General features: G+C 37.1%; 1 protein-coding gene across 1 annotated transcript in view; it reads right to left on the bottom strand.

Moving 5' to 3' along the window:
• LOC150087387 (ectonucleoside triphosphate diphosphohydrolase 1-like) overlaps positions 1-24262 on the bottom strand; it is a 95696-nt gene extending 71434 nt beyond the window's left edge. The window contains exons 1-2 of the mRNA XM_090372463.1: positions 24159-24262; positions 13756-14015 (exon numbers count right to left, since the gene is read on the bottom strand). Of these exons, the coding sequence (XP_090228589.1) occupies positions 13756-14015; positions 24159-24169 (271 nt within the window). The 5' untranslated portion in view covers positions 24170-24262. The remainder of the gene's footprint in view (positions 1-13755; positions 14016-24158) is intronic.
• Between the last annotated feature and the right edge of the window lie 750 nt (positions 24263-25012).

Raw genomic sequence — 25012 nt, 5'->3', positions numbered from 1 at the left:
CTGCTACATACTCACTAAGAAAAAATAAAAGTGAGAAGGAATAAGGAATACATGGTAGAATGAAGGAAAACTATTAGTGGTTAAAAGCTGTGCAATTACAAAATATAAATGAGATAGGAGAAAAGCATGGAAGTTAAAGACATAAATATAAATAATGGCAACAGAAATGGAATAATACAGTAAAAAATACCATGTTATAGCTAAAAGAATATATGATGTCACATATACTAATAAAGAAAGAGATTAAAAAATTATAATCAGGTACAGCTATGAAATTATTGAAGAAAACTTTTTTTTTTTTTTGCTTTTCTCTTAATCAACATTTTTACCAACCCTTAGTCCTACAGGCACCTCCCCTCCATAAAACCTTTACACATTAATATCCTATCCTCTAATAAATGTTTTCCTTTTGCCAAGGCCTTCCATCTTGAAGTTGGGTTTTGACACTCCCAAATATTTTATCCCCATCGCCCTTTTAAGCTAGCCCAAATATTTTATCCCCACCCCACCTTTAAAGCAGGATACTGTACTCTATGTTTTTGCCCTCTTTTCACCTTTCAAAAGTGTTCCTTATTCCCCATGCCTATTTTGAAACATCAGATATAAACATTTTATAATTTATTAATTCCTTATTTTTATTATTTTCTTAACCTAGAATTAATCATAAATAGCATCAGAATTACTCTCTATACATCTGCTGACACTAAATTCATTTCTTAATTCTGTTCATTGAACTAGTTTCTGGCATTTTATTTTCCAGCAGAAATGTGCAACGTCGAAATATCATGTCCCAAACCATATTCCCCTGCGATATCATTACACATCTACTATCATCTTTGTAAATCTTTCATTATTACAATTATTTGAATATTATACTCTTTTTAAAAGCCTTGCACTTAAAGGTGTAATTACATATACTGCTTCCATTTCTCCATTTTCCACAGTTATCTGCTCCTCATATTCAACTTCCTTTCTTTTTTGTGCCAATATATATATATAGGCAAATATAAAACAAATGATTATAAACTATATAAAATACTAATACTTCTGAATTTAACTTCAGATAGAATTTTTTTGCATACTTTATTATTACTGATGACACAAAACAATATCTAAAATAACTGTTACTGTGATTAGTGTGCAAACTTTACTAGAAATTACTGTAAAACAGGTTTGTAATATGATAAAATTCCATTCTGGACAAAAAAAAAAAAAAAAGCAATAATAATTAACAATCTGTGAGGCATACGCTACTTGAAAAACTGGATTTTGCATATTTGCAATTCAAATTTATCCATGAAGGTCTTTGAAATGCAGTTCAGGAACAAAACGACAGGATGATAAATGAATTAGCTTTCTCTACTATGTTTTTAAAAGCAAACTAGTGCTTAAATTGGATAACACATAAGCATTAAAAATAGAACCTTAATTGTTTATTCACAGAAGTATAACCACCAGCGAAAACCATAAGTAGGTATCCAATGTGTCATTCGTTTAGTGTTACATAAATACACACACAAAACTCTTGGAATCATACACACATATAAAGTTAAAGCAGAAACCACTAATATTAATATTCCTTAAAAGAGTCATTGTTATAGACTGGGGATACAATTATCACCAGCATAAGTATCATGAGTTACATAAATGTGGAAAAATTTGTGTTTTGAAATTATTAAATTTTCTGTATTGAAGTTCATCTAATCACTGCTTATTATTATTACCATATAAATGCATAATATATATATATATATATATATATATATATATATATATATATATATAGTAATGATGTAGTAAAACATACATATGTAATAAAGAATCATGCTTAAACAAAAAATATATGGGTTATGTGAGATGAAACTTTGAAGTAATGCCAAAGTTTATTTTAAATACATCAAGATAATCTAATTAAGTACTATAGGTTTTGATACCTTTCGTGTTTGGGGTTTTCATAAAAAAAAAAAAAAAAAAAATTTAAGTAAGAGTAAATTTTGATTTTTTTTTTCTTTTAATTTCAGCTGGTATGCACCCTAATAATTGAGAATGCTAATATAATATTATCCTCTTTTTCCTTAAATTTTTAATGGCTTATAGAAAGGCTGTTGGGGGGAGGGGAAGGCAGTTCACATTAATTTGTTTGTTTACAGGATTAACAAACTAGAGAAAATTTCACTTCGTATTAATAACTCACCTTCCACTTGAAAAGATGTCAATAAGTTAAAATTCAATATAATTAATTATTACTGACAAACCAGAAAATTAAGGATGTGGATCAATCAGATAATAAGGCTACAGAATGGAAAAAAGAAAAAAAATTCTATAAACTATTCATAAACACCTTTCTACTGCTATCTATTAAACTGACATCAGAGCAATTATTGTTTTTTAAACATGTGCGCATATATACATGCACCATTGTCTTCGCCATGTCAGTCCATCTGTCCATGTGTAGCACCTCAATTCTCAGTGAACGAATTTTCACAAAATTTTATATTTGGACATTTCAAAATTATTTGTTGAGCCATTCCAAATTTTATTAAAATCAGACAAATAAAAATATGGCCTATCAGACAAATAAAAATATCCCCCCCCCCACACACACAATTTGTATGGAAAAATAAATTCGTATGTTAAATGCAGTTTTATGGCAGCATATTGTTAGCTTTAGCTGCAAGCACTTTGCTTGAATTGTTATGCAAAACTTGTGAACATGGTATCACTTGTAAAAAGATACATTATATAGAGAGAAAAGAGTTTGAAAAAAAAAAAAAAAACGACTATTATGGAAGGACAGTAATAAATATTATACAGTTGTAATAAAACTGAACAGTCAAGTTTAGAAAACTTGAAACTATAGAGTTTTATTAAGTGTTCTATAACAATCTTAGCAAATAATTGATAAGGAGATAACTAACTTTTTACACCTATCAATTGCAAAAAAAAAAAAACATTTAATTTTAAAAAAAACTTGAATGTGCCTGAAATGTAATGCACTACATACGTTAACTAACCAGTTTTTTGTTTTGTTTTTTTTTGTAGATGAAAGGTAACAATTAACAATGATATTAATCACCTGTAATGGCACAAAGAGAATGCTATTAAAGCAATAGCACAGCATTGTTTTATTGCAGAACACTACTAAACATCAACAGGAAATGGGCTTGGTTTACATGAGAAGCTTCCCATGTACACATACAGTAATCTCAAGTTGTCATCAATGCCTGTAGTTTCTGATTTCACAACATTCTAATATTAGTGAGTTCTGTACATGCTTAACCTTTCTTTACAGAAAAAGTTCACAGTGTAATGTTACAATGCAAACTTTAAAAAAAAAGTGCAGAAACAACTGAATTAAAAAATATCCAGTGGTTCACAATGCATATTTAATGCACCACTATATAAGATATGAAAAATGAATGTAAAAATGGGAGTCAACTTATAGAGTGAATATATAATATGCACCAATTTAAGCCAAAAAATAAGTCATCTTATATGCAGAGTTGAATGTTGGAATATACAATAAACATTTTTAAATATTAATTTGTTTTAATATGGCTTAGTTGCCCAACATTAAAGAGAAAAATCAAATCAGGATTAAAAAAAAAAAAAAAATACAAACCACAAAATCATAAAAAAAAATTGTAATTACTTCTTTTTGATGTAACTTTACCATCTATTAGCTATCATTTTATTCAATTTCATCAACTTCCAGATATGAATTCCAAAGAATTTCACCTTTTGTAAGCCAAAACCAGACAATGGCCAGCAGGCACAACCCCCACCCCCGATACAATTTTAATATATATATATTTTTTTCATGCTGTTATCTATTACAAACTGTCTACAATTATTTAGAAACACAGATAAAAATTCTTCAAAACATCCCAAAAATTCTTCTTGATTAGTTTACAACAAAACAATGTCAATTTATGTTGTCTACAAATTGTGTACATTCTAAGTCAAGTTTGTTTACAGGAAAATAAAAACCTTTACAGGGAGAGGACCTTTTCGGCTAAAACAGTAATCACATTCACTGTGCTAGCCAAAAGGGCTTAACTAAAAATTCACAAATGCATGGAAGTCAAAATTCCTCTACTGAAATTGAAAAAAAAAAAGAGAGACATAAAAAAATAAAAATAATAAAAATTTTCAACAATGCAGGCAGATTGTTTTAAGAATGTAAAGGAGAAAGAAAGAAAAGAAAAGAAAATAGTCAAAATGATCCCCACATAATAAAAGGTTAACCTGATGTTCTAGAAAGCATGCTGCATCTCAAATATAAGTCTCTTCCCCCACTAGTGTTCTGAAACAATAGCTGAACAACATTTTTATACAATATATAATTATATGAAATTTATAAGTTATATTTATATTGGTAAACACTAAAAGATATTGCATTAGAAATGCTTTGATCATTCAAATTTTTTAAAATTGTCCTTACAGTTAAAATACTCTGCCTCATACTATATAAAATGCCTTTACAAATTTCAGGCAGAAAACACATGATGAAACTATTAACAGAGGTGAACATGACAGCCTTGACCAACTGCTTCAAATGTCTTACAAATGTTGAATTCCAGCACGATACTAAACCCTTATTCTTGATGAGGTCAAGGATTTCTCAATTAAAAGTACACGTATTTCTACAGCCAAATATGATCACAAAACAAGGAAAACCAAAGTACATTAGTTTAGTATTAAATCAGCACAATATTTAGATTTAAAAAATGACAGTAGTTCTGAAACCAGAACAAAACAATCTACCCAATAATAGATATTCAATGTATTTTTTTCCCTTCAAATCAGTTCATATTTTCCCTGTTCCCTTTGGGAGGGCAGTAAAGATAAGAGACAAAGAATGCAATGATTTGATTTGAAAAATATTTGCCAAACCAAACTAAAGATGATGCTTGGTATTATTAGACTGGGACATCATTCCAAAGTTCCTTAATCAAGTCTTGTGCATTCCAATAGTTTAATGTTAAAAAATAATATAGTTTCATAAAGGAACTCACATTCAAATTAAATAACTACCAGGATACTAGCATTTAATTAATTTGAATATAAGCATTCTAATACTTCTAATCAGCTACTGTTTCAGGTATAGCAATGTCTGAAATATTTAAATAAAAATTCTAACAGTCCTGGATGTTGATTAAAAGGAGGAAATAAACACAACAATACTTTGCTAATAATTACAACTTTTAAAAGTCTATATTTACATTACTGCACTACTTTACCACACACACACATTAGATCAACAAAACACAAATAATGTCTACACAAAATATAATATCAAAAAGAGATTTAACTAAAGAGCTGGTTTTCAGTAATATGTATTACTTTTACTATTTTAAACATATGTTTCAGAAATCAATAACATAGCAATAACTTTATTTACATTAAATCACTTACATAGCTTTATCTACATATGTTTCAGCTGTTTAAATGAATATAATAGTATATAACACTCACTTTACTTTGAATACTTATTAACCCCTGGCATGGTGCCATGAAGGGTTTTGTAAAGTTGTGGTACTTGCGTGTACTGATGAACCTTAACAATAAAGATCATATTTATTTATTTCAGAAATAAGGAAGTATAAATTATACAGGTTGAGTATTCCCAATCCGAAATTCCGAAAACCGAAAAGTTCCAAAAACAGAAACTTTTCGAAAAATACTCGAAAGTTCTGGAAACTGGGAGTCCTAGCGGGAAAGGGCTGCAACGCAGTGTGTTGACATTAGTAAAGCACCAATTACCATCAATGCAAGGTGTCAATGTCCATTACTCACCATTTGTTTAGTTTATTCTCTGCTCTGTAGTGCAAAGATATTGTTGAAAACGTCAAAAAAAAAAAAACTGATACCCGGGTAACAATAAGAAGAAGAGGAAGCATTTAAGTTTATCTATAGAACAGAAAGTGAATTTGTTGAAGAAACTAGGCAGCGGTGTAAGTGAGATGTCTTACAGAAAAGTTTGCCATTGTAACGACCTGAAAAAAGAATAGGATAAGCTGTTCAAGTTCAATGCTGAAAGTGATGAACGGAAGCTAATGAAAAATATAAAAACACTATATAAAGCTAAAAATGTCGATTGTGGGTTGATAGAGTGAATTCGTCAGCATCACAGTGAACACATGCCACTTACCGGTCAGCTGATCATGGAACAAGCAAAGATCATAAAGAACTGAAAATAGTAATAGAGGCACTGATGCAAGAAAGCAAGCGTACGAGCTTATGCAGCATCAGCCAAAAAAAAAAAAAAATTAACACAACCATTCCCTCTAAAAGTTTGTCCAGTTCCTCCTTGAATTTCATTAAGCTATCAACTTCCAAAATGACAGATGGAAGTTTGTTCCAGCAATTAACCACCCGCTGGCTAAAGGCAATTTTCCACACATCTATTCTACAGCTGTCTTTCTAAAATTTGAATTTATGCCCCCTTAGGTTCGTAATCTGAGCAAGTGGAAGACTCCCATCAGAATTCAGCGTGCTCAACCCATTCAAGGCCTTATACACCTCAATCAGATCACTTCACAGGTGCCTAGTCTCCAGCCACTGCAATTTGCAGAACTTAAGCCTCTCTTGGTAAGAGGATCTCTTCATTCCCCTCACCAATCTTGTTGCCCTTCTCTGCACACATTTAATCAAATCTATGTCCTTCCTAAAATGAGGAATCCAGACCGGTACGCAGTACTCAAGGTTTGACTTGACCATTGCCTTATACAAAGGGATAACACCTCCTTTTCTCTGCTGGCAAGATTCTTGTATATCATTGACAAAACCCCATGACCTGCTCTTGCAGCCTGTCTGCATTACACAGAAAACTTCATATCTGACTGCACAATTACTCCCAGGTCTTTTTCATTTTCAACCACCCTAAGTGTAGTACCACATAGTTGGTACATTCCTCTGGGGTTATTCCTACTCATATGCAGTACTTTGCATTTGTCAATGTTAAACTTCAATTGCCACTTCTCAGCCCATCTACCCAAATTTTCTAGATCCTGTTGCAGTAGCACACTGCCATTACTGTCATTAATAACCCTGCCAACCTTGATATCATCTACAAACTTTGACACTAAGCCTGATATACATTCATCAATATCATTGGTAAATATACAAAACAACAGTAGGCCCAACACCAAACCCTGTGGGACTCCATTAATAACATTAATCCATGAAGAGCAGCATCCATTGATTACCACCCTCTGTCTTCTCCTATTCAACCACCCTTTTACCCATTGTAGCAACTTACCCTTAATACCATTCTGCTCCAATTTGTTCAGTAGTCTTCCATGTGCAACAGTGTCAAAAGCTTTCCTGAAATCCAAGTATATGATATCAAAATTACATCCAGTAATTTTGAACTGGATGCAAAAAATAAAAAAATTTTGTATCCAGTTCTTTTGTAACCACATCATAGTATCCAATCAAATTTGTCAGACAAGACTTTCCCTTAACAAACCCATGTTGTCTGAATTATTGCTGCAGTATTGTCTAGATGATGCTGCAATGCATCTTTAACCAGTGAATCCATTCCATTATTTTACCAGAAACAGAAGTTAAACTAACTAGTCTGTAATTACTCGTGTCACACTTAGATTCCCCTTTGTGAATTGGGGATACGTTTGCACATGTCCAGTCCGTGGGAACTTCCCCTGAATCCAAGGATGCTCTCATAAATAAGTACTGTACTGTACTTAATTATGAGCTTTTGGGGTTAAATGGACCCCTTCATCGGCAATTCTAACAGAATAAAGACGTTAGATACAAAATTTTAATGAATACAGAGTTGTGCGTGCATGAGATTAAACATTCAACTACTGGGTTGCTGCTCATTGTTGTTGCTCGGACGTGTGTGGATTTGCTGCCAGCGTTTATCCAATTTAAAGATAGTTGCCTCTAAGACAGGGTATAGTCTTGTGCCCTTGCAGCGATTCATAGTTCTTGAATTGCATGAGATGTTAAGTGACTCTAGCCAGGGGTGGTGGCGAAAGTGTCGGGATTGGTCAATCACTTCATAATCACGCTTGGTGTTAAGTTCATGATGGGTCGAACCAGAAGTGTTCCTCGATTGCGGACTGGTTAGTCTCACCAAGGTGGATTGACCTGTCATGCTCTGCGAGGCAGTCTTGAAGGCATCTTGAGCTCTCCTCTATATAGCAGCTGCCACAACCTTTGCAAGTTATGCGGTATACCACCCCAATGCACAAAAGAGGGGTGACCGGAGTCTTCACGTTAGAAACCAGAGAATGTAAGCTTCTACCAGGTAGCTGCACGCATTTTATGTGGTATTCCCAGAGGATTTTCGAAATCTGGCCCGACATGCCCGGCTAGTAGGGAATGTAGGCAATAAGCATATTGTCATGCGTTGATGATGGTCTTGAGTGGATCATGAGTTCCTATGCTTGCAATAAGCACTTGTCTAAAATGTGGCTTGGATAACCAGGTCTGTTCTCACTCTGGAAATCTTGGTATGCCTAGCTTCACCTGAGCTGGAATGGCTCCAAGCATGGGAGAATTTGGTGCAGGCAGTGCTGTTGAGATGGCTAGGGGCGTGGCCCGATCTGTAGTTGGTAACCTGCCCGCACCACATTGGCTTACGGTATACTGAGGTTTCCAGGTGTGGGCCCACACATTTTATCAGGACATCTAAGAATGGAAGGGACCCATCAACTTCCAATTCAAAAGTGAACTGGATGAACACTGACAACGAATTGAGGTGCTCCAGTAATGTTGTTTCAGAACCTCGTGGGATGATAGTGAAGATGTCATCGACATACCTGCACCATGATGTAATAGGCACTGGTAGGACCAGGAATATCTGTTCTTCCAATTCCTCCATGGTGATGTTGGCCATTACGGAGCTAACCGGGGCGCCCATGGCAGTACCGTGCACCTGCTTGTATAAGGAATCCCCGAAGGTAATGACGCTGCCTGATAAGCATAGGTTTAGGGCGGTACAGGTGTCTTCTGTGGTTAGTGATTTTCTGCTCGGTAGATTTGAGTCATTCTCCAGAAGCCTCTTGACACAGTTTACGGCCTGTTGGACTGGGATCAATGTAAACAGGAACACTACATCGAATGACACCATAATTTGTTTGGAAACTAGACACCTTAGAGGAGATTTGATTGAGGTGTTTAAGGCTCTGAGAGGCATCAGTAAAATGAATGAGGACAAAATTTTCAAGATTATAAATGATGCTAGAACTAGGGGACATAAATTCAAGTTACGGGGGGAAATGTTTAGATTGGACTGCAGGAAGTTTTATTTTAGCCAGCGAGTTATAAATTACTGGAATAAGTTGCCTTCATGGGTGGTAGAGGCCGACAGTTTGGGGAAATTCAAAGGTCATCTGGATAGTACTTTCAGGTAAGGGAAGCGCATAGGATGATAGGTTTAATTTCCTTTTTATTTATTTTTCATTTTATTTTTTTTATTTATTAATTATTATTAATTAGTTATTTATTTTATTTATCTATTTATTTATTTATTTTTATCATTGTTTTGTTCGGATTTTTTTTTTTGGCTGGTGCAGCATAAGCCATAGGCTTTCTTGCACCATGCAGCCGTTACTAATACTAATAATCTCGCTGTCAGAGATTGAGAGCTCTTTAATAAAGTGAATGAACTCACCGCTGTTAGCGACAGTGTGGGCAATATTTCCCACAAGAGGTGTAAGGAGTTGTGCAATATACTTAGATAGTTCATATGTAGGATGCTCTCATAATTATGGCTAAGGGTTTGCTTAGTTTCTTTGCCACCTCCTTTAATATAACTTTATAGATCCCATCCAGCCCAGGTGCCTTTCTTATCTTTAACTTCAACAATTTCTCCTCCACTTTTCTCTCAGTTATTACAAAATCATTAAGCACCCTGCTGAAGTGAACTATCAATATTCAACAGGCTAGTTACAGAAATTCAAGAAAAGACGGCATTAAATTTTTAAAGATTTGTGGTGATAAAGCATCTGCTGATCACAAGGCAGCAGAAAAATTCTTTGACGAGTTTGCCAAGGTCCTCACTGATGAAAATCTGACGGCAGAACAACTCTATAATGCTGATGAAATATCAGTTTTGGCATTATTGCCCCAGGAAAACACTAACTACAGCTGATGAGACAGCCCCAACAGGAATTAAGGATGCGAAGGACAGATTAACTGTGCTTGGATGTACTAATGCAGCAGGCATGCACAACTGTAAACTTGCCGTGATAGGCAAAAACTTGCGTTCTCGCTATTTTAAAGAAGTGCATTTCTTACCAGTCGATTATTATGCTAATAAAAAGGCAAGGATCACCAGGAACATATTTTCTGATTGGTTTCACAAACATTTTGTACCAGCAGCTCATGCTCACTGCAGTGAAGCTGGACTGGATGATTACTGCAAGATTTTGTTTTTTATTGACAACTGTTCTGCACATCCTCCAGCTGAAATGCTCAGCAAAAATAATGATTATACCATGTACTTTCCTCCAAACATGACTTCATTAATTCAGCCATGTGATCAGGGTATCCTTAGATCAATGAAGTGTAAATATGAAAACACCTTCTTGAACAGCATGCTGGCAGTAATGAACAGAGGCGTGGGTGTGAAAGGTTTCCAGGAGTGTAACCTGAAGGATGCTGTGTATGCTGTTGCAAAAGCTTGGACCTCAGTGACTAAAGACAGTTATGCATGGCTGGCACAACCTCTGGCCTGCAACTATGCTCAGTGATGATGAAGCTAATGATTTTGAGAAAAGGTTGTCTGAAAAAAGAAAAGGTACTTGGGGGCCCGGATGCAAAAGGGATTTAGGGGGCCCATTTATTTACGTTGAGACTTTCACTGCTCCCTCGATTGGGGCCCCTAGATCGGAGCGCTGGTGCGCCATGTCCATTGCACCCCAAATTTGCATGGCCCTGGCTCCAGTTATTCATTCATTGACTGATGGTGAAACAGCTGAAATGGTTTTGAATCAAGGCAATCATGGTAAAAGTGACAATGAAAATGCCATTCTTAATATTGCAGTAAAAATGCCTATAGATGACGTGGTGAAAAAGTGTGATGAACTCATTGAAGGACTAGAGCAGCGTGCTTTTATAACAGAACAAGAAATAATGCCAGTTTATAAAATAAAAGAGAGACTTTCACAACAAAAGCCTTTGCTAATGAGGCAAATGACTCTGAAAGAAACATTTAAAAAGGCCATTCAGCACAATGTCTCCACATCACTGAAGGACCCAGTTTCTGGACCCTCAACTGCTTGTGATGTTCCTTCTCAAGATGGTAAATCAAAAGGATTTTTTTTTTTTCACATGAAATATGAATTTTGAATTAGTATTTGTTGCATTTATATTTTTTGTTTGTTGCATTTATATTCTTTTGGAAGCAGAGACCATCACGGTTTTTTTTTTTGGTAAATAAAATTGAATTTTTTGCATGAAATCTAAATTTTATTTCCACCTTACTTCAATTCCACCATGCCATGTATTCCAAAATCTGAAAAAATCTGAAATACGGCACATTTCGGATTAGGGATACTCAACCTGTATTTATCTTACACATCTTTCCATCAAAACTAAATGTCTGGGTCATTAACTATTGCAACATTTATAGTTTAGGTTAGTTAGTTTAGTTTGATTTAATCCCCAAACAACTAACCAAATGATGCGGTGAAAGTTGGTAGTCTATTAATAATAATCTATGCAGTTTAAATCCTGCTGGCCACAAAAAGAGATTAAAAGACAAGACAGTCCTGCAAGCATCTTATTGGCATTAGTAGTGCAATGAGACAAAAAAAGCAAGCTGATGGAGCATCAGACACAAAAAAAATAATAATAAAATAAAACTTCTCACATTATCTGTCTACACTTTTCAGTCTCAGAAGGGATTCAAATGAAATTCTTCTGAAGGAATTCTTCAATCCACTTCAGTCACAGCTATGGTTAGCTAATCACAGCACAGGAAGTAAGGTTCCTCTATGAGTTATGCTAAATATTTCAGTCTGCACACCATGAAAATTAGCTTATGAACACATTACATATACACCTTTTACAGATTAACACACAACAAAAGAGTACGAACAAAAGTACCATAAAAACTGGCATATGTCCTGGAGGCCTCATTTTAGGAAGAATGTGGAGCTGCTGAAACAAGTACAGAGAAGGGCAACGAGGTTGGTGAGGGTAAAAAATGGATGCTCTTATCGGGAAAGGCTTCAGTTCTGCAAATTGCAACATCTGGAGACTGGGCGCCTGTGAGGTAATCTGATTGAGGCTTTGAATGGACTGAGCAAGCTCAATGCTGATGGGATTCTTTTTCTTGCTCAGACCACACACAAGGGGGGGCACAAATTCAAACTGAGAAAGGATGGTTACGGAATAGATGTGCAGAAGTTTGCCTTTAGCATGTGGATGGTTGATTGCTGGAACAAACTTCCATCTGTTGTGGAAATTGAAAGCTTAAATAAATTTAAGGAAGAACTAAACAAACTAATAGGGGAAATGAATAGGTGAAATGGGAGGTGTCTTTATTTTATTTTTTTTGGCTGATGCTGTATAAGCTTGGTTTCTTGCATCATTTGCCATTGCTAATGCTAAGTAGCTGATGAGCCAAAAAATTCCCAAGGACAAGATAAATTAAGAATAAATAAATAACAGAAAGGATAAAGTCAGAATGTTTTTGCAGTTGACAGTGATAATCAGATTAAGCAACCTTGTGGTGGTAGGAGCACTTTTAACATGCAATTCTGCACAAAAATAGTTCTAAACAATCATTTTTTTTTTTCAATTCCATATTTTTTTATTTCAATACATACAGTATAGTTAGCACAGTTTTTAAAAATTCTTTAAAAAAAAGAAATAGGTGAGTTGAATAGAGATTCATATTAACATGAAATTCACTGTGTACTTAGAAAAAATGTTCCTAAGAATAATTCGCATATAGTTTATATGAAAATGCATATCTCAAACTCACATAGCTCAGTGGATACATGTGCATGCATATAGCATTATTATATACTTTACCTTGAAAAGTAAGGAAATTTTTCAGTCAGGAAATTTTACAAAAACTAAACAAGGGCCAGGGATGAGAAACCTCTTTTATATAATGAAAACAGCGAAAATACCTCCCACATGGTATTCCTTTAGTACGTTGAGTGCTGGCCATAGTCCAGTGGTTAGCATGCATGACTACAGCAAGGAGGCAATGAGACTGAACCTGTATGCTGCCATGAAAATTCCACTGACCATTCTAACTGTCACATATATGTAAATTCTTTTGGCATTGCCATCTGGGACAATGGCATGCAAACTATGGTCCATGGTCAAGTTGGTCCCCAGACAAACTTGTCTACAAAAAAGGTGCAACCTTGTCCATCATTCTGATTCTGAGAAGCAAATTAAGATTTTTTTCTTAGCATTTCTACAAGCCAATTTATAAGAAATTATGAAGCCAGTAGGACTGCATACAGACAGATTTTTCATTTTAAATAATTTGAAATGTAGAAGGGCAAAATGTGAAGGTGATTTAGGAATATTTTGGTCAATCACATTTAATTAACAGAAGAAACACTTAGCAAATTTAGGGGGGCTGCCCCCATTGCTAGGGCAGCCTCCCTCCCTCCTAGCTAACCCTGCCACCCACAAATGCATACACCAGATTTCTTGTAATATAATGAAACAAAGTGCAAAAGGTAACAAAATTAATATTTTATTAAGAATGTTAGCTCAAAATAAACCAAAATAATACATTATTAAACTTACTTTTATTACCAAGGTATACAGTCTTTCCATCTATGATTCCAGCTGACTTCAAACTTAAATGTGGCTTCAAAGCTTCATTCTTAGAATTATAAATTGCCCAACAAGAATTGTAATTAATGTTTTTGTATGAGCAAAAGGCAGTAACCAATGTCTGTACAGCTGCATCTGAACTGGTGTCTACATGAACAATTCCACTAGCAGATCCCGGTAACCAACTCTGTACCTGGACCTGCATGCTGGTAATTTGCTCATAAGAGTCCCTAGAAAAACATAATTAGAACTAAAAATGCTGGCATTCACATTCTGTTAGCAGTTAACACTACAGCTTAATTCCAAGCAACAGCCCCTCTACAGTATTTAAGATCTAACAGAAACAAAATATGAAGAAAGCCACAAAGCAACCTTTGCTACTTTGCTATCTGATATCCTAGCTGTCATTGTTAGGCTACTAGAATTCTAGTTTCATTGTATAAGTAGAAAAGACATTTATAATTAAAACATAAGCAACCTTGTCTTGCTAGTCAAAACTCATGATAATATTGAAAAATGGTCAATTTTTTTTTTTTTAATGCTATGAACCAACAATGCATAATTAATTAGATACAGCCTTATTAGATACAGCACACCATAATTATTCTGCCTGGGATCTGGAACATAACTATATTGATGTTAAGAAATGCCATGTTAACTATGTTAAATTAACATTCTTAACATAGGACAACAAGATATACAAATCATCTATTCAGTATACACTGATGGCACTCACTCAAAAAACAATAGCATACTGAGGACTATTTTGACCTTATTTGATAATGATTTCTCAAATTTTTAATAGAGAAATAAAGGAGACAAATATTCTTAAAGGGTACTAGATAAAATTAGCTATTTAGAGCACAAGAACTAAAAGAGCAAAAAAAAAAAAAAAAAAAGAAAGAAAAGTGAGATCAAAAAGATCCCCATGCTGGTGGCCAATAAGATATAATTAAATTGGCATGTATAAACAATGGACTCTCACTTATATAACCCAACATTGTTACTGTTATCCAAAGGGCATTTCTGAGTGAACTTTATAAAACAAACATGGGATAGCACAGCTTTTTTTTTCCTTTTTTCTTTTTTCTTGTTATTTTGTATATAATACAATACACAAGAAGTTTAATCTGGGGTAAATGCTTTCCACTTTCTATCACCTGCTGAAATCAAGCTAATTCTGCTCTTTAAAAAAACTCCTTTAAAAGGCAAGCACCATTTAATATTTTTAGCAAAGAAAATGAATGTCTTCATCAGACTATTAAATAATTTTCACACTTCAATGAAAAGAAAATAAGTTAGGTAACTTATTTTCTTTTCACTTAAGTGTGTAAATTATTACACAGAAACATACCACAACATATAAATGAACAAAATTTTTGATTAAATATATACAGTGTCCATAAATTATTGACCCATTACAAATTATTATAACAGGAACTACAAGAGGTATCGGCAAACAGTTTTTTTTTTTTTTTTTTTTCCCTTCGAGGGAAAGGACACCTCAAAAAGTTAATAAGTTTCTACATCGGCACCATTTGTAGCACATAGAATGTCCAAATGGTTCAATTTCATGCCAAGTGGTCCTTGAGGTTTGGTCCTTCGGTCCTTGAGGTTGTCACAGACATTCTCTCAGATATGCCAGACAAGCTGTACTTGCTACCTGGGAGTCTAAAACGCTGATGGAACTGATATTCGGGTGACACTCAAGTCAAGTGGACCCAATTTCGGCGAAGTCCAGACGGTCTGTGACAGCCAAATCCTCTGCTTGCACCTTCACGATGGTGGGACTGTTAGTAATCCTGGGTATAACCTCCATGCACAAGTACATGGTGGGTGACCACCCAGGTGTGAACCAACGTAAGTAGGGGTCGAGGTGTGGCGCCCACACCACATGGAGGAACGCCGCCCCTCTATGTTACCAGACAGTACTAGGTGGTAGATGACTCTCATCAACCGGTGAAATACCACCAATTTGCTTATTGGAGTCTTGAAGTGGTGGAACCCATGTTTAGTCTCTAGAGCTAAGTTCCGGTAAACCCTTCCCTATCTCTTCCATCATGCAGTATGACTGATGACTTTTGAGGTTATGATAAACGTCGTGGCGAGATCCAATATTCCTTACATTTCGAGGGTACAGCTCTAAAACGGTGTTCGCAGGCCGGCCGCTAGTTAGTACACCGAACCGAACCTATTGGTAACTCTCTAGGAGGCTTCTGGATCAGCTAGTGTATAATCTTGCTACCTCTACTCTGCCAGATAGTGACTGGAGGGAGTCCGAGTAGTGTGTATGCGGGGAGCATTGTCGAGGCCACGTTATGTCAAGGATCTGGGTATATTCTTACCACATGTACGGCATATCCAAAAATTCCATTACTTCATACAGCATGTCCCACACACTTTTTCTTACTATTGAATACACCATGAATTGTCAAACTAATAGAGCAAGCTTATCTGCGAAAAGATCTAAACCTCCCAAGCACTTCCTAATTCATTTCACAAATATGCGTGGTCTCAATTCTAATCTCAATGACGTCCATTTCCACTTGCAGTCTGCCAAACCCCATGTACTTTTTTCTGACAGAATCTCAGTTATCGGTTGATTCAACTACTGCTCATCTCAGATGCCCAAATTATTCGCTGTATGATTCCTTTCGCCTCAAAGGTGGTACTTGTGCATATGTTCGTTCTGATATTCCCTATCAGGGACTTGACAATTTGGAATCTCCTCTCTTTGATCTTCTCTGGCTTAAAATTTCTCTACCTCATTGTGTCAAATTCATCTGTTGTCTCTACCGTTCTCCCAACTCCACTAATCACTTGGAGCTCTTTGACTTCCTCTCTTTGCAACTTGACTTTCTCCAGTCCAACTTTCCTAACAGTGAGGTAATTTTCCTTGGTGATTTTAATGTTCACAACTCCAGCTGGCTTCCGTTTTCTAGTCACACCGACCCAGCAGGTCGAGATGCTGAGGCTTTTGCAATTACTAATGATCTAGCACAGATTGTTCATTTACCTACAAGAATACCAGACAATCCTAATCATACAGCCAATACATTTGATCTTTTTCTCACAAACAACCCTTCTAAGTACACGGTTGAAGTGAGAGGTCCTTTAGGCACTTCAGATCACAACTTGGTGATTGTCTCTTCTCCAATGGAACCTTTATCTCGTGGCTATTCCCAAACTCGTGTTGTTTGGCATTACAAGAATGCAAAATGGGATGACCTGCGAGACTTCTTTTCTTCTTTTCCTTGGTCGGATCACTGTTTCAAAACTTCTGATGTCAACATTTGCTCAGATCGTGTCAGTGAAATTATTCTTGCAGGAATGGAATCCTTTATCCCACACTCCACTTTAAAATCTCACCCTTTATCTAAACCTTGGTTTTCCAATAAATGTGCTAAGGCTGTTCAAGAGAAGAATGTTGCATATCGTAATTGGCTTGTTTCTTATTCTTCAGTTTCATTTTCTGCCTACACCAAAGCTCGCAACAATTGTAAAGCGGCTATTAATCAGTCCAAACTAGAGTTTGAACAGGCTAAGAGTAGAAAACTTGCTTCTTGCCCTAATGGTAGCCAAGCATTCTGGTCTCTTGCCAAAGCTATTGGCCGCAACTTTTGCCCATCTCTGCTCCCATCTGTCCAAACCAGATGGTTCTGTTGTCACTTCAGCCAAGGATAAAGCTGACCTGCTAGCATCCCATTTTTCTTCCAGCTCATGTATTAATGATCTTGGTAAAACACCTCCCACCATTCCCAACACGCTCCATTCAATGCCTCCTGTGGTCTTCCGTCCAAAGGATGTCAGAAGGATTTTGACGAATCTTGATGCTAAGAAAGCTCCAGGTCCTGATGGTATTTCTCCACTTGCTCTCAAAACCTGTGCTCCTGAACTTACTCCTATTCTTTGCCGCCTTTTTTCCCTTTCTTATTCCAAAGGTGTTTTTCCTTCTGCTTGGAAATTTGCTCATATCCAGCAAGTTCCTAAAAAGGGTGACAAATACCTCCCATACAATTATCGTCCCATTGCAATTACTTCTACTCTTTCTAAAGTAATGGAGAAATCAATTAACCGCCAACTCTTAAACTACCTAGAAACCTTCCGTCTGATCAACGATCACCAGTATGGATTCTGTCAGTGTCGATCCACTGGTGATATTCTGGCTTATGTTACCCATTTATGGACTAACTCAATGGAAAGGTTCGGTTGTTGTTGTTATTTGGTTTTTAGGAGCATTAGCAACTAAGGCCATATTGCTCCGGAAATATGCGGTGGTCATTCCCTGACCTTTCCGCATTCTCCATATTTGGTGGCGACGGGCTCGAACCCTGGTCTAATCAAGAAGCGTGTGCTACGCACTGCTGCTCCTTCCCACCTGGCTACGGAGGCGCCCAGGAAAGGTTCGGTGAAACACAAGTAGTTGCTCTTGACATCTCAAAGGCTTTTGATCGTGTTTGGCATAAAGGTCTTCTAAACAAGCTTCCATCTTATGGTTTGCCAACTGTTTTTAGTAATTGGTTATCCAGTTTTCTCTCTGATCGCTCACTGAGGGTGATGGTAGATGGCTCTCTGTCTTCTAACTTCTCCGCTAATGCTGGTGTCCCCCAAGGTTCAGTTCTTTCCCCCACTCTTTTCCTCTTGTATATTAATGACCTTCTTCCATTGACTGGAAATCCTATCCATAGTTTTGCCGATGATAGCACACTGCATTCCACTTTCCATTTTGAGAAACTTTGTCCTGCTCAATCAACTTCAACTTCTCGAAAATCTGCTACCAATTCCTTAAATGCCGATCTTCGGGTAATTCTCCAGTGGGGCAAAGACAACTTAGTTGATTTCAACCCTTCTAAAACTCAGTCTTGTCTTATATCTCGCAAAAAAGGATTCTTCTGCTCCTATGCTTATCTTTAGTGACACTCCGATTTTTAGGCAAAATGATATATCTCTCTTGGGGATTACCCTGACTTCTAATCTCTCTTGGCACAAGCACATTACTAATATTGCTTCCTCTGCATCTAAAAAACTTGGCTTTCTCTTTTGCTCTCGGCGTTACTTTTCTTCCAAACAGCTGCTCACTCTGTATAAATTGCAAATCCGCCCTGCCATGGAATATTGTTCCCACAACTGGGGTAGTGCCCCCAAAACCTCTCTCAGGCTTCTTGATTCCATTCAGAAGAGGGCAGTTAGGTTAATTAATGATTCATCTCTAACAGAGTCTCTCCACGCGCTTTCTCATAGACGTACTGTTTCTGCTGCATGCCTCTTCTACAGATACTTCCATGGGCACTGTTCTTCTGAATTGGCTTCTATAATTCCCGCTCTCTCTTTCAAAACAGTCCGAACACGTGTAGCCACCAGCCAACATCCATTTACTGTCCAACTTCAAACCCACAGAACCAACTTTTCATCTTCCTCATTTATTCATTCAACTGCCGTTTTCTGGAACAACCTTCCTTCATACGTATTTCCTGAAAATTACAATCTACAGAAGTTCAAGTCCAATGTCAACAAATATCTTCTTTCGTCTTCTCAACCTCCAACCCAAGCACGGTACTAAGTACTATAGGTTCTAATACCTCTCGTGTTTGGGGTTCACATAAAAAAAAAAAATTTCTTGCATTTGGGGTGTCACAGAAGCAATTGCATCAGTGATTTGCTTGCAAAGTTCATCCAGATTTGCAATGGGTGCACAATATACCTGATCCTTCACATAACACCACAAAAAAAAAAAGTCCAGTGGGATTATATCTGTTGAGTGAGGGGGCCAGGGAATTGATCCTCCCCATCCAATCCAACAGCAAGGCAAACCTTCACTGAGAAATTATCACACAGTCAAAGCCCAATGAGAAGGAGCACGATCTTACTGAAACAATGTTCAGTTGATGTTCTGCCACTGTGGAATCATAAAATGCTCTTGCATATCCAAGTAATTATTACTGGTTGTTATGGTAGTCTCGGTGAAGAAAAATGGACCAATCACCTGGTTACGGGAAAGGATGCACCACACATTCGATTTTGGGAAATCCCAATCATCCTCACTAAAGGCGTTACAGGCATCACATCCCTGTACCTTCCTCCAACACCAACTGCAACAGCTATTGACGAAGCCACTAACTGGTTAATAAATAATCTGCACCCAGCAGCCACTCATCTCATATGTGGAGACTTCAATCTACCACCGTCTATCGAAAACATCAGAAGTCGGCTCACAGAATCTCTCCAAATCTTCCAAGTTAACTATCGGCCAACAAGAGACCAAAACCTGCTGGGCATAGTCTATTCTTCCATGATATGTCAACACAAAGAAACCACGGGCAACATGTTTCAATGAGACCACCAACAAATCGTATTTACAGCATTTCTACCCAAAAAAGCTTCAATATCCCCAAAACCAAATCTATGTGAAAGATGATTGCCCCGCGATTTCTAAATCCAATGCGATGCATTAAGGCTGCATCTAATATCCCATGGAACATCTTAGATGGATGCGAACTGAGCCTCACAATAGATCTAATAACCAAATGGATGAATACTATCGCCCTTCACACTGCCACCAAGACCATTACCATCATCCCCGTGCTCCAAAGTGTGGCGGACCCCCAAATCAATCAAAGTTTCCACTTCAAACAATCACTACACACCAAATGAAAAGCCTCTGGCAACGTCCAAGACTGCATTCTCCAGAGCTAGGGCTGAATTCAACAGATACAAATCAGAAGCAATTAAGGAGCACCTTCAAAGAACCCTGAAAAGGGGGAGATCATTCTACAAAACAAAGGCTAGTTCTCCCAGTAACATCGACCTGGTTGAGTGGCTTTACGTTGCCAGATTTTCCAAGCAGCCTCCAGCTCTACCTAACCTACTATATTTCAGTTACTCTCATCCCACTGATGGTCTCAGTACAATACAAATCTTCAAGCAACAACTGATACAGGCCAATAATGCTCGCCCTCTCACAGCAACTGCCAGTTCATCATCAAATGCTTAAGCATCTTCAATCCGCTCCTCAACATATACAACAGATGCCCTCAAATATCATTACTTTCCACCACAGTGGAACAGGTACTCTGTCCGGTCCCTTCCTAGGCACCAACAATCAACTCTCCCAAGCCAACACATCGCTTGCATCATATCAAAAATTCTGGAGAAACCACTACTACCGTCCATCACCCACCAAATTCTCTGTAACCATCCTCGGCAAATACACTATGAAATCTCAGGAAGGTCAATGAAAACTAATCTAGCAACAATCACACTACACATCTTAGAAGCCTTAGAACAAAGACAAGAGCTGTCAGTTATATATCTTGACATCCATTCTGCATTTGATGTCATCTATATACCCAAACTCCTACATCTCTTAGAAAGCTATTTCAATTTCCGCGGCAATGTTCTCTGGTTCCTAGAATCTCTCCTATCCAAGAGGACCCTTGTGCTAAAGATCAGAATGAAAACAATGCATCATATAACTGCTGGTGTGCCTCAAGGATGGGGGGGGGTCCTGTCTGCTGTTCTCTTCATGGCAATGTTTGTGGCCAACAAGTGCAATTGGATCACATATGCTGACAATGTCAATCTGCTTACTGGGATATCACCATCTGACTCAGAAGCCAAAGCCACACAGCAAATCAACAGGAAACTACAGGATATAGCAAACAACTTCAACGCTTTTAACCTCCAAATAAACCCTCTGAAATCGGCACACATCATCTTTTCACTAAAGGGCAGCCCAACAATGCTAGAACCTGTGCTCAATAGCTCCTCAGTCCCAAGTGTTCAAACGCACAAAGATCTAGGGGTCATTTTCAATTTCAAGCTATACTTCACTGAGCATGTTAACCTCATACATGAGGCTGACTTCACTATGCTGGATTGCCAAGCAACAGCTGCTCCCCACCTGGTAAAATGGTATATTATATCAAATCTCTACCCAACAGTACTATATACCTCAAAGATATGGGCCTCTGCTACCAAATCCAATATTAAAAGGATATTCACTGCCAAATGCTGGCTGTTAAAATGGATAAACACCAAGCTCCACCTTCCTCCAGCTCTCAGAGCAACACAGCTACCCGATGCCCTTCAACTGCACAGGCTTTGATCATACATAGGAAAACGAAGGTTGCTATTCACAATCAAGATGGCCACCAGAAAAATTACAGAGCCGAATTTCTGGGATCACTGGTGTTGGCACATTCTTCCCCCTTATCTCCAGTCTTCAACAACAGCTGCTAGCAGACCATAACTGCCTAGTGCTTACCGACAGATTCCTTCCAAAGCAAATGCTGCCCTCACTGCAAGCTATCGATGGTGACCTCCAAGCAATGGTCAACAACAAAAAATAAAGAAAGGGAATCTTCGCTAAACTGAAAATTTAAAACTGTGCTGTGCCTACAATAGTCTCGATATATAGTGTAACGTGTGTATGCATGTATATTATGTAATATGTATGTATTTCTTATGTGTATCTCTGGATGTAAATATGTATTGTAAACCCCTGGCACCACCATGCCATGATGGGAATAATTATATGTAGGTCATACTACAATTAAATATTCTATTATTTCCCTGCCCCAGATCCTGCAGTTGTGGTAGTTGACCTTACCGGACAGGTGGAAGGTGAACCTGCCACTAAAGACGACTTTGTTCGAGAAATTGTCATTATTTTCAATCCAAATACGCATATCCATAGCAAACATTCTCCAATGTAGCAGATCATCTGGTTTCAATGCTTGTACAAACTGGATTTTGTATGCATAGAGTTTCAGACATGGCAGAGAATCTTGTGAATGGTCAATCAGGGATTTCTAGTTCTCTGCTAGCACAATGGACAGATTTCCTTGGACTTGTGTAATACTTTCACAAATGTTAATATTCTCGACATTTACCACAGCCCGACTCGCACCTGTCTTATGCAGGATTCTAAAAGGATTCTATTCTAAGAAGACTTATGTAGGATTCTAAGAGGATTCTATTCTAAGAAGAGAAAGGGAACTGCCAGTTCCCCTTAAACTCTTCTACCCATTGCTTAATGCACTTGCCTGAAAGTACCTCACCTCCATATTCCCTGTGGTATTGCCTTTGCACTGTAACTACAGATTTAAACTCGGCAAACCAAAACATACATACATCACTTTCTGTTGTATCATCACCATTTTAATGGTTATTGTCAGGTTGGCTTTGGCTGGTGCAGCAAAATGGCTAATAATAGAGTACACCTCTTTGGCACACTCATATTGTGTAAATAAGTCTCAACTGGATTGTTGGCTCATATCTCTAGGTAACTATCCACCCACCGATGAAAGGTCAAACAGCTGAAGCATAAGAAAAAAGCAACTCATTAGAAAGGATTTCGTGATGTGAAATATTATAACAATGATGCATAACGTCGATTTCTTTGTCTTAAAATTCAACTATATATTAGTGATGCAATTGCACTAAACAATGTAATAGTATATTTACCCCAGGGGCTCACACCTTGTGAGTATGGGCTTGGCAAACCCAGAGTCCTAAGCTGGATATCATCATTCTTCTCTTTTTCAGTGATTCCCTCCTCTCTCTCTCAGGGTACTCAATTTTTTTTTTTTTTTTTTTTTTTTGGTTTGTGCAGCATAAGCCTCAGGCTTCCTTGCACCATATGGCTAATAATAATATTCCATGGTCCATTTGATCATTACATTTGAATTTCTACATAATAGTGAAATCGAACAATGCAATGGCTAGTATAGAGCCCAAAGCTTTGATAAAAAATTCGATTTTACGGGAAATAAAACCCAAGTCATTCTTGCAGAGACTGGACATTCGGCCACAGTGTGTGTGTGGGGGGGGGGGGTTAACGCTCCAGTCGTTCCAAAAGAAATATTTCTGAATTTCGGTGGACAACGAGAAATGATATGGGCTAATTACGATCCTGGAATAACGTACGTGACATTGCGAAATGGAACCAGTAATCTCCCACACAAAAAATGCACGCCCCAGTTAACTGTTGCACTGGTATATCAGCTGCAATGAAATCGTAAACTCTTCTAGTCGCGATGGCGTACAAAATAAAAATCTATTATTTATTTGTTAGCCCAAGGCTTTTTCATAACGTATATGAGAACAGCAACACAATCCATCTGCGTTACCGCGACGGAATTCTCGTTGCATGAGCATGACAGTTCCATGTAACTATGAAATAGCGCAATATGTTACAAAGACACGCTCATACCGATAAATTACACGTTAGTTTCCCACGACCAACATCCAAATCAATTTTACTTTCATGCGCATTTTCACGCACTTCAAAATTAATTTTACTTTCATATGACATTCCATTTATTAAGTTTTATTCATTCATTTGTTAAAAAGGAGCAAACGCCTCCACTTACCTGTTAATCATAACTGAGCTTTGTACTTCAGAACGCTACTTAAGAAATCATTGACAAGTTCTAAACGTGTGATCAAAATGATCACATGTGCTGCACGGCCCGCCCATTTAGGCTGTAACAACATCCCAGATACATATAGTACAGTACTTCAAAGTTTAATTCCACTGTACCATCACAGGGAACTGATAAAACCGAAGCATTTGCTAACATTGTATTGTTCTGCCATCTACAGGCATAAAATACTACTACCATTTTGAATTTATAAATTAAAAAAAAAAAAAAAAAATGGATAAATGGAAAACACCGATACAGTGCTTAACCATTACATACAATGTACAGCACAGCATATCACAAGGTTCGCCAACGCGGATGAGAGGGGTATTTATCCTCCCTTAAAACTGGAATTTTTCATCTACAAATCAGGAAATCTCTCATAGAATACACGCAAATTTACAGGCACAATACACTAATGCCTCATGGCCGTAGTTGCCCTAGGGCAAAATCAACCGACCAAGCAACAACATTCCTTCTTCTTATGAATTCTATATTTATACATTTCCTACGAAAATGTCCTTCTGATTAAGTGCATGTTGTGTACGTGCACCAAAGCCTATGAACAGTCAGTATATAATGTGTCGGTAATTTCGTGTGTCCTTATCTTGGTTTGCTCTTTTCTGCACGAAAAATTCGAGTTTCCAGGAATAAAAACCGCGTAACCCTTGCCTGAAAGCAAGTAACTCAGCGCCGTTGTAAAAAAAAGCGATAAAAATTCATTATTGATGGGAGCCCTCTAATTCCAAAAAATTGTATATGGCTGGAAATACTGTAGTGTACGCCAAACGATGAGTACACCG

This window comes from Mastigoproctus giganteus, chromosome 4 (assembly GCF_048544385.1).
Source record: "Mastigoproctus giganteus isolate SK-2022 chromosome 4, ASM4854438v1, whole genome shotgun sequence".
NCBI classification, from domain to species: domain Eukaryota; kingdom Metazoa; phylum Arthropoda; class Arachnida; order Uropygi; family Thelyphonidae; genus Mastigoproctus; species Mastigoproctus giganteus.
Note: the sequence above shows the minus strand (reverse complement) of the source record. Positions and strands in the feature narration are given on the sequence as shown.